The 11,549-nt window shown below is 28.7% G+C and overlaps 2 protein-coding genes across 7 annotated transcripts in view; one reads left to right on the forward strand and one right to left on the reverse strand.

The window, feature by feature from the left end:
• The window catches only part of LOC108751128 (basement membrane-specific heparan sulfate proteoglycan core protein-like), a 235,722-nt gene that overhangs the window by 48,377 nt on the left and 175,796 nt on the right, over positions 1-11,549 (forward strand). The window lies entirely within an intron of this gene.
• The window catches only part of LOC108751127, an 8,032-nt gene continuing 3,051 nt past the window's right edge, over positions 6,569-11,549 (reverse strand). For 3 of the 4 annotated variants that reach the window (XM_018491157.1, XM_018491156.1, XM_018491154.1), the window contains 5 exons: positions 10,567-10,823; positions 9,865-10,134; positions 8,093-8,223; positions 7,627-7,792; positions 6,569-6,996 (listed from right to left, as the gene is read on the reverse strand). In XM_018491157.1, coding sequence (XP_018346659.1) covers positions 6,601-6,996; positions 7,627-7,792; positions 8,093-8,223; positions 9,865-10,134; positions 10,567-10,821 — 1,218 coding nt within the window. In that variant the 5' untranslated portion in view covers positions 10,822-10,823 and the 3' untranslated portion in view covers positions 6,569-6,600. Of the gene's footprint in view, positions 6,997-7,626; positions 7,793-8,092; positions 8,224-9,864; positions 10,135-10,566; positions 11,324-11,549 lie in introns of those variants that run through there. The other variant, XM_018491153.1, reaches the window with a different exon arrangement.

The raw sequence follows: 11,549 nt of genomic DNA on the forward strand, positions 1-11,549 counted from the left end.
TTTTGAATAAAAAATTCATTTTTTAAAGTTACTAAATGTCAATTTTTTATAGAAACACATATTTTTATAAATTTCGAAATTGTAAGACTTTTTGTCCCAAACTTAAGCATTTAAATTTGGACTCCCACTCTAAGCATTTTAAACCGGAAATACTTCGGAATATTTCGGAATACTTTTGTCGATTAATTCTTAATTTTAACAAAGCTTGCAACAAACCGTTTTGATTCCGTATTTCTTTTCGCGCCTTCTCGAGACGGTCGCGCAGGCGCAATGTCCTGCCTATGCCCCTCCTCTTCCTAGTGGAGTCATTGCTCCGCTCGACACTCCGTTCCGTGATTTCGGTGCGAGCGTTTCTTGTGCTCCATCTCTGGTGCACTATATCAGTAATCTCTTAGTGCCCGTTTACAACACCGCTCGTTTTCCTATTTTTGACATGATCTGGTCGTATCGTCCTCCTATCATTTCTTTGGAAGCGAGAGCCAATAAGTAAAGAAGAAGAAGAAGAAGAAGACTGAACAATTGCATCTGAAAGCGTCCATTTTGATCACGTTGCTATTGATTACAGACATTCACAGCAACCGATGTCTAGAATTTTTCCACTGGACCAACCATTCAGGAAATTTTAATTAAATTGACGTATTATTACTAAATGTTAATGATTAGGTATTAATTTTGTAAAAGGATGTAAATAATCGATTATTATCGATGTTTTAAAGAAAATAATCGATGTACCAAATTGATACATTTGAAAAATCATTTTTTTCAGGGATAATGCTTTCTTTCAGCAATGCCCATCCCTAAACTGGACTGAACTCGATAACAATCAAGCAGATTAAGTACATAACCTGCTTGTCGTCGAGCTAAATCTTTGTATATCGGGTCAAATTGAGTTGTGTATGTAACTCGTTTTTTATTCCAAGTGATTTCAAGATGAATAATTAACCGATACTAATTAATAACAATAAATCGATAGAATCGTTCGTAATCATTCTTGTGTTATCAACTTGGGTAGCAAGCATAAGAAAATGTTATGTGTATAACGAATTTCTTATTCCAAGTGATTTCGAGTTGAATAATTAATCGGTACTAATTAATAATAATAAATCGATAGAATCGTTCGTAAATTGTTTTCCGTAAATCATTCGTATGGTATCGACTCGGGTATCAATAAAGTGAGTAAATCAGTGAAACTATTACAATTTTTCAGATATTATTTTTAAAAGTAAAACTTCTGTTTCATTATTTGACGTTAACCCTTAGTACACGTGTTAGTTTTTGACATTCTTTACACACACGTTCGGTCATTCGTGTTCTGGCTTAATTTTTAACACTTTTACAAGTATATATAAATTATTAAACAATTTTTACATATATTTTGACATCTTTAGAATGTATTTATGCAGTTCTATATTTATAACAAATTATTAATAAATTGTTGTAAGTAAATAGAATTAACAAAATAAGAAAAATGCATTGTTTTATATAAAAATGTAAAAATATGATACAAAAATGTAAAAAAAAATATGGTTTAGTATCTTAAAATTGACATTCCAAATTACAAGAAAAAAAAATTCAAATGTCGGCTATCCAAAAGGTTTAGTTATTGAGTAACCTGATGTTTTTTTTAATATGCATGAATGGCTATAAATTGAAGGTATATTGTATTTCCATTTTTAAAAACAATGCATTATTGCTATTGTGTTAAAAAAATTTATAATTTATTAGGAAAATGTTTTTTATAATATTACAGACAACATAATATATACTAATACATAATATTACTGACAACGTTTAGAACAAGGATACCGAAATCGCGTTTATTAAAGACTAATATGTTGTTTTAGAGTTAAATTTTTTTAATAATTCGCGAAATGTTCCCGCAATACAAGAATTAGTGGAAAATAAAAAAAAATAAAAAATTTTTAGTTACAAAAAATGTACGCTCTGTAGGTTGGGTCATTTATAACCCAAAGGTGAATTTCGGAGTTATACTATATAGTTAAGGAGATCCTAAAGTCTCTTGTTTTATCAATTAAATCATGTAATTTTTGTATAACAAATACTTTTTTCTCTTTCACCAATTCGAAAATCCTTTTTCAAGATTGAAGTATATGCATTAATTTGTGTCTGGGAAGTGGAGTCTATGCCGAGAACGATCAAAAATTTTAAAATTGATATATTTTTTACCATTTTTTTAGTGTAACATGGCGTCTCAGCTATCAAGTCGTGACAACAAATCTCTCTCTTCAGATTGTGTAATAACAATTTTTATTTCTCTTAATTTTTATTTTATTTAAAATTAATTATTTCAAATTTTTTAAACTAATTTTTAATATTATTAATTGTAATTTAGTGATTATAAAATTAATTAATACAATTGAAACATGTCTTAAATATCTTATTTGTATTTGTTCGAAGGCTGATATGTATGAATAGGTTGTAATATGATAATACAAAAGTAACTTTTAAAATACAATTTAGAAATAAACAGAATGCAATTGCAATAAAATTCGAGTAATTTTTTAAATTCTTAACATTTTTTTTAAGTGATAAAACATTATTTTCAAATAATGTTTTATCACTTAAAAAAATTATGAAACGCAAATTACGAAACGCGATCTATTTAAAGTATTTTAGAATAAAGGATTTTTTTGGATTACCAATAGAAGTAGTACGAGTATATATTTTTTTGTAAAATCAATTTATACAGTTTACTTCAGAAATATTTATTGCTAAAAATTAATTACAAATATTATTAAAATTATCTTAATTTGTCTATACTCTACAATATTTTATCTATAAAAACTAATTATTTCTCTCTAAGCATGCAAGTAATTATAGATCATAAAAATTAGTAAATAAAAGTGCGATATTGATAGGATTAAAATGGGGATTTATTCTCACGATGCAAGCAAGGTGCAGGCAAACGAAAGGTGTAAGCTCAGATTAATAGAGGTCGATTTCAGTATCAGAGATGGCAAATCGCGGTAATTAATATCGCCATTTATTCTACGTCACGTGCACGCCTACGTGCGTACACACACACGCGCGCACACACACACACACACACACACACACACACACACAAAATACAGACGCATATGCACGCGTACGATAGAGCGAGTATGCGAAACGCAGACGACATATACGCCAGGAAATAGGCATAAGTTCGATCAATTGAAAGGAGAAATACATATTCCAACTTTCCAAAGATATTAATTAGTTTTCGCGGTTCATCGAGCTGGTCTCTACAAGGTTTCCGGAATGGGCACATTTCACACGCAGCTACGCAATTTCGATAGGCGTGTGTGATTATACGCGTGATGGCTCGTTGGGATTTAATTGTTGCGTTCGAGAATTTGTATGGTTCATTGATGCGCGCACTGTTTGAAATGAGCGCGATTTGGCACATTTGAACAGATCTGAAAAGAGAAGTTGATATAAATGAATTTACAGACTGTCATTATTTATAATATTTTACTTGTGAATTAATAAAAAAACCATTAAATGCATTTAATTGACGGTTATTTCAAAATTTATATTTTAAATGAAACAAAATCTATGAAATAGATAATCTATAACTTCAAAGAAAGAAGTAGAAAGTACCTTGAATAAGTTACATTTACCAAAAACGTTGATCCAAAGCTGATCGGTAAATACATAGATTGTGATTACATTTGATTTGCTAAATCGGGCTTTCAATTGATTCTGCTACTACGTTATAATCTAATAATCTGATGGGTATTACTGTTCTTGCGAAAATCAAAATCGACACCTATTGATGCGTTGTTCCAACTGGCATATTGAGATATGAGGTTTGCAAACACCAATTGCTAGTTAGTAACATGCGCAATCAATGTGATCAAATTCTGGAGTATTAATTGATACTCTATTTATTCTCTATTTTTTATTCTTGATCTTTCATTGTACTATTTTACCTTTCACACTGTATAAATTAAGCAAATCCATTAAAAGTATATTTTATTAACAAAATCTGTTTCTATATTTTAATTATTCTTTATAACATATCAAAATAGAAGTAATGTATTTTTAATATATTATATATGTAATTTATTTTATAACAGTAATTTATAAGAATTTATGATAATTAATTAATATTTACGTATAATTATTTTATTTTGATTTACATTGGTAATATATAATAATTATATAACATTATAATTTATGTGTTAATAATATTAAATTGTGATTTTGTAATACACATACATAAGAATATAACAGGAAATTGGAAACGTTTTATAAAGACAGCACATCTCTGATAACAACTTATTAAGTTTGCTGACTGTTTAATTTTGATGAAACTATGCTGCATTAACGTTAGTAATACAATTTCCCTCTCTCTCTCTCTCTCTCTCTGCAAAATTTTCCCAATTATGCTTGCAAAATAATTTCCTGCTGTTTATTTCATGGAATACCATAAGTAACTGGAATCATTATTCAACCACAACAAAGGTTAATTATTCGGTAACGCGCTTAATATATGCTATGAATCGGAATCATTTTGAACAGCGCGAACGGTAATTATTTAGCTTTATCTAAAATTAACGAAAATTATAAGCAAAATTTTATTAAGTTATTTATACATTCTATTAAGATTGTGCATTTTACTTTAAATACTAGTAATACTAATAAATACGAGTAATCAACATTCACTGTTGTCTTAATTTCAATTTACACAAACACTCTTTTTAATAATTTTTTTCTGAATCTTTTTTTAAATATATTTTATCTAAAATAACGTAATTAATTCATAAAATAGGTATGCGATACAGTACGCGTGCCCATCAGTAATTTCGTTTCTACTTCATTGTTTTTCGCATCTCGCTATTTGTTTCCGTGAAATGACCAACATGCACGCAATACTGTGTCGCATAGATTTATTCAAAATTAGAGGATTATTCTGCAAAGAATGTTACGAAAGTTTAATCTGAATCTAAATCTATCTGATTATTTCGAAGATTTATGTAAAATAGATAACAAGAAAATATCAGAAAAGATAATTTTATAATTAATATATTAAAGCTCTGATTATAATGTTTTGTATAATTCCTATACAATATATTATTTGTTTGTTACCCATAAATTTTCATGAGTCTAATTTTAATTAAAATATTTTTATATTATAAACAGATTTTTATTGTTGTGTTCGCGTCGTACTTAAATTTAAAGAAGATGTGAAGATTTAAAGAAAATGTAAAATGTATAATAAAATAAATGTATGAGTATAATATAATATAATAAATATATAATATAATAATAAAATATTGTACGAGAGAGAGAGGGGGGGGAGAGGGGAGAGAGAGGGAGAGAGAGAAAGAGAGAGAGAGAGAGAGAAATGTATTAAAAGCATTGAAATTAAGAAGATTTTTATATTAAATTTACGAATATCTAAGAAACTATAACCAACTTATCGAAGACATTAAAATGTAGAATCTTCCATGTTTTTTAATGTGATCTATAATTGAAGTAATCTATGTTAATCTAAGTCAACGAAGTCAAATATATAATTTCTCACTTTGCATCGTAAAAGGAGGTAATTTGTAACTTTGTATAGCAAAGCAGAGAATGAAAGTTAATTAAAAAGTTATTAAAAGGAATAATTGAGTTTCCTTATATTATATTATAATACTCTAATTTTTTTTATTATAATTATAGCAATCTTAATTATATATATGTATATAATTTCTTATAATTTAAGATATACATATATATATATTTCAAGCTATATATTTCAAGCGCGCGCGCGCGCGTGTGTGTGTGTGTGTTTAATATCTTGAAATCTTTATACATATATCTGCATTACATTTTTCTATAATATTTTTTACGTATTTAATAATTTTATTAGGGAAATAATAATATCTAATTCATATTTACTTTGTTTTATTATTTACATGTACATTATTCATTCACTATACATATAATATTATTGTTCATCTCGTTTTAGCAATACTTTTAATGACTAAGAATTAAGATGTAAGAATAACAGATAATAACATAAATTAATTTTGTGACTAGTATATCGTATAACACAATAAATATTTTAAATAATATTCTTTATAGTATTATTTCACAATTCTTTTCAATTTTTTTCATGCGCGTTTTGTAAATACAACTTCTAAAATTCGTTTTTCCATATCTTAATTAATTTGTACATTGTTTTTGCATTGGTATTGTTATAGAATTACTTTATATACAATACATCTTTTAATGATATTATTTGTTTGATAATATAAATTGAATTATAAAATGTTTTAAATATTTACAAAACAAAACAAAGAATGAATTTATATACCGTTTTTAATATAAATATTAATGTAATATAAATTTATTTTAAAACTGTAATGAGTTAAAAATAAAAACAATTTATCATAAAAGAATAATTTTTAATCCTTCGAACGAAAGATCTGTCATTATTATGATAATTCCATGACGATTTTTTTTTTAAAAGAAGTTTATCAACATTCCACATCTATTACTATTAATTTTAATGCACATTTGTTAATAATTATTTATTATTTTCATTTCTTTTCTAAATTTCTATTCTATATTTATTTCTTTATTATTAAAGAAAAAAATGCATTAGAGATCTAGTAAACCCCACTCATCATACAGTGGAAGTCTTTTTTGCATTAATTTTTTATAACTTTCACTTTTAAGACCTGGATTTGTAAAACCATCGGTTATAAGCTCTCCTAAATCTTTTGCCTCAGTTTTACAACACAATACTATCGGCAAAACTGAGAAGGATGCTATCATCCCGTAGCTAGCTCTTCGTTTTAAGAGAGTCTTCAGTTCTTCCATAGTGGGCGGCTGCGTATTGCAGTTTAGTTGTTTCATAGTCATCGATAAAGTGCCAAGATATTCATTTAATAAAATATCTTTCTTGTTTTCAATGACATCCAGTGAAGGACTTGTGCTGAGAAAATAGAGAAGATCGAGTGCCGGCGACGTGTAGATACACAGTTGGAAGTCCACCTATAATATCAAACAAACTCTTTCGGTCGATCGATCTTTTGAGCCTTCGGCAATTGAAATAAAATCCATGCATCGGAAAAGAAGTGGGACTCGTGTTTAGGAAGTCGTGGCGAGAGAAAGTTGAGTTTGTACAGACGACACGGGCAGACAGGTGGCGAATGTACCTGAATGCGATCGAACTGGATTTATTGCATTATTCATAACATATGCCGCCTCTTTGTCTTGACTGCTAAAGTCGATATTATGAATATTTAAAATGCATTAACATATATCATGACAATGTATTTAAGAATATCGTCTATTTATTTCATTTATTTTGTTTCTTTTTAATAAACTTATATTATTGTAATCAATTATTAGAATTAATAAAAATTCAGAAATGTAGCTAATTGAAACAAAGTATCTATGAGATATTGTATTTTGATTTTGTTCTTATATGATTTACATTTTTTTAAATTAAAAAGATAAATTTTTTAAATGAATACGCTGTTAACAATATTAATCGTATCAGTATAAATTCAATTATTTTATTTAAGATTAAATCTTAATTGCAAGCCCACGATTATAATAATTCAATAAACATTCGTGTTTAAAGGAAATATTATTTTTTTATAACACAATGATACTTACAAAAATGTGATCAATAGGATTGCCATCATTGTCATATTTGAACATCATATTGTTCACCCAGACATCACCATGATTAATAACATTAAATTCATCATCAGAGCGCTTGGTTGCATCTATTCCTATTTGGTATATGTGATCGACAAGTTTAGCAATTTTATCCGCGTATCTAGCGGACAAAAATTATATAAACATTATATGAAATAAAAATAGCACAATTTGTACTCATATTTGCCTTAATATGTTCACTCTTTTCATATCTAACATTTATCTAATGCATATAAAATATTTTTTAGATGTCGAAGATACCAGAAGATTTGCGGATTATCGCCGTGCTTTTATCCATTGCTAATGCCTAATCCCGCAAACCTTCTGGTATCATTGGAGGTAATACCCGTAAAAGCCTAAAAGCATTAGTTTAGATATTAAGGAGAAAATAAATATTTCCGTTTATGTATATAAATCTTACTTTTTCATTCCTGGCCAGGTTGCGACTTCGTCTGCTAGAGCTTTAACACTCATGTTGAAAAAACCTCTCAATTCTATTGGTTGCAGGCTGCTAAACATTCCTCTTGCATACATATCTTTTTGCTTTGGTTCCTAAATGTTAAAATATTTTTATTAAAAGATTATATTGATGTTTATCCATTCCATCATACAATTATATAGTTGAATTTGTAGATTGAAAATTTGCAACGTTATACAGTTCTACAAATAATCTACGATCATAATTTTAATAATATTTAATTTTTTAAACAAATTTAAAGTAGATTTTTTTTTTTAGAGAAAATGATAAAACAAACTATTATTTATTTTTCTTAATGTAAAATATTTTAATTTTAAGTTACAAGTTTTTAAATATAAAAAGATTTATTGCTTACAGTTACAATTAAGCATATAAATATCTCTTTAAAATAAAAAAATTTCCTTTTTAATTGCTTTAATTTCAAAATTTGATATATGTATGCGCGATATTTCAGTCAAGGAAAAGTCGATTTTCTTAGCTAAGAGAATAATTTGATATATTCGTTTTTTAGTAAATTGTTTTTCTTTTTCGTAAAGGACACTTTTCAAATTGTTTTCTTGGCTACACGCCGAAGCACGTGCCGTAATAAAGGATAATAAAGGATATTGGACTTTGGTTGAAACGGTTATTCTCCGCCAGGCATTTCTGCTAGATCACTCGTCGTACAGTTTCAAACTTCTATTCGACTGTACAAAATTGCTGCGGTTTATGATAACCATTATGCCGCACGCATTATTACAATGCACGTATCTGTTGTATCAGAGTTTAGGATTCCAATGCAGGATATTTATCTTAGATGGTTTCAATTACGTAACAATCGTTCAATTACGTAACTGGGCATAATAATTTTTCCTTATCTTAATATGTCTGTTCGATTTCTTATAAATCTTCTATGACTAGTTATTACCATAAATAATTACTTAAGTTTTATATGCATTGTTTACTGCAAAATAAATGGTTGCTAAGTTTTATCTTTCCATACATGTTATTTAGAATTAATTTAAAACTAATTACATGAATCATAAGATAAGATTTATAGACAGTTTTTGTATTTCTGCAAAAAACTTGTAACTTTATTGCAAATATAACTTATTTTACATATTTTTTATCAATTGCATCTGGATTTATTTAGAACCAAAATTTATTTATAAATTTTGGTTCTAATGTTATTAATAATATGTTATTAATAACATTATAATTGGTTATAATGTTATTTTTTACTTTTTTTAACATAAGAGTTATTAAATATATGATGAATTTTATTCCAAATAAATTAAGACAAAATACATAAATAAAATATAGTTAAAGTTTTGAAGCTAATTAAAATTAACTGTATTGAAATTAGGTGTTTCACGAGTTATCTCCGTGTCCAAATCGATTTTTAGAATGCCAACATTTCGGTTTACAACATTACAGTTTACTTCATCAGGGCGAGGGGAGCAATCTGATGCTGAAATAACAAACTGCTGACGTTTTTTTTTACTAGATGCATGTCATGTTTTTTAATAGATACTTCGAATAATACAACACAAGAAATTATTGCAATGTGATGTTTATGCACTTGAAGTCGATATTCCATATATATTTTTTATATTTAATATTAAGGATTTATTAATGCAAAAATTTGAATGTTTTATTGTTCTGATTCGTGTCATTGAATTTTTAATAATTGTAATGAGACATTACGACTGATTGAGTCATGCGTAGTGATTTACCTTCTCGCATACGGCTACAGAGGTTGCATGAAACCTGGCTATTCCGCGAAGTGCCAATACGCAATGAGTTAGGTCAAGACCAGACAGACGACAGGCCATGCGATAGCCGAGAGGCGCGAGATCCTCGATCGCCAAAAGCGTTGGATTTTCATTTTGTACGTATAGACCTTTTCCACTTAAGCGGTGCTTTGGGTCTAACATCTTATTCATTTTATCCAAGGTATCTGACATCATTAATATTTCGGTTTGAAAGAGACCTGATTGCTCGATCTGTAATAAATTTATTTAAAATTAACAAATGGAATTTTTATAATTTAACAAGCATGCAATTATTTTTGTGATATAAAGCTAACTAGTAAGATGTGTGATAGAAAGTTTCGATTTCTAGAAAAGCAAAAAAAAAATAATAAAAAATAATTTTATTCCACAAATGAAAAATTATTTTGGGACAACTAAAGAACATTTTCTGTAAATATATTTATTTTTTTCGACTTGATTCATAAAAAGCATTGTATCTTCAGTCTGATTATCCAAAAATAATTATCTTAATCTTTTTTTTAAGTAGAGATCTATTCTGAAATAATGAAATTTGCTACAGTTTGATTTCTCTCTCCCTCTCTGTCTCTGTCTCTCTCTCTCTCTCTCTCTCTCTCTCTCTCTCTCTCTTGAAACATTTACATTGTATAAATTAAATCAATTTACAAGTTCCTGTCGAGCACCATCAATTATAGGCGAGGCTTTAATGATGATTGATTTCTTCTCTGAAATCTTACGGCCATCTTGATCACGTGAAAATTCGACAGTAATCCTGATCATGTCGCTGGCGTAGTTGTCACCTTTATTCGTGGCCGGTTTTGAGAATATATCGGTCACTTCGATAGAATTGTCGCCTTCCGACTTTCGCAGGATCTTCTCCGCGAAGCATAGATTCAGCCATGTCGGTGTCTCTAGGGCCATTTCTGAAATTGGAATTGGAATTGGAGAATTTCTCCGACAAATCATTGTTCTTCCCGCCGTGTCACGAAACGCGAAAACGATTCTTTACGATAACTTATTGTTCGCGGCGAGATTTATCACGTTTTCTCTCTTTCTCTCTTTCCAGCCGCCTCCCTCTATTCATTCCGGCCTTTCCACCCTTTCCTTCAATCTCCCCCTGCCGTTTTTTTCGACCGTTTTAACGTTACCGTTTCTCTCTTTGTGTCCGTCGATATTCAAGACGGACGCATTCCCCTACATTTGAGATCGCTGTTTCAATTAAGAGCGTAATGGGAAGCCGCTTTTCCCTTTTCCCTTTTTGGCCAACGGCATACGTACGTTCCGCGTTGAGATCCCGTCGAACGTGATCGAGTTGCGGTATTTGCGAGAAATTTACGACACGTCTGGCGCGCCGCGATCGCATACGTACTTGTGGCCGAACGACATCGGCCATATTTCACCTTGATGAGTTTTCTCAGAAATGTTTTCCGCAGTTTCCTTAAAATCAGATCTGTCCGCCATTAGATGGACATTTAATGATCAAACTTATAAGGAATATATTTTATTATTATACATATAATTTTAATAGTACATAAATAATTTATACACTGAGAAAGAAATATAGTCAATTTTAATATATATTTAGTTGAATATTGCCAATTAAATATTTATTAAATATAAAGAATTATTTATTTGTTGCAAGAACCATT

Source organism: Trachymyrmex septentrionalis, unplaced genomic scaffold (genome assembly GCF_001594115.1).
Source record: "Trachymyrmex septentrionalis isolate Tsep2-gDNA-1 unplaced genomic scaffold, Tsep1.0 scaffold40, whole genome shotgun sequence".
NCBI classification, from domain to species: domain Eukaryota; kingdom Metazoa; phylum Arthropoda; class Insecta; order Hymenoptera; family Formicidae; genus Trachymyrmex; species Trachymyrmex septentrionalis.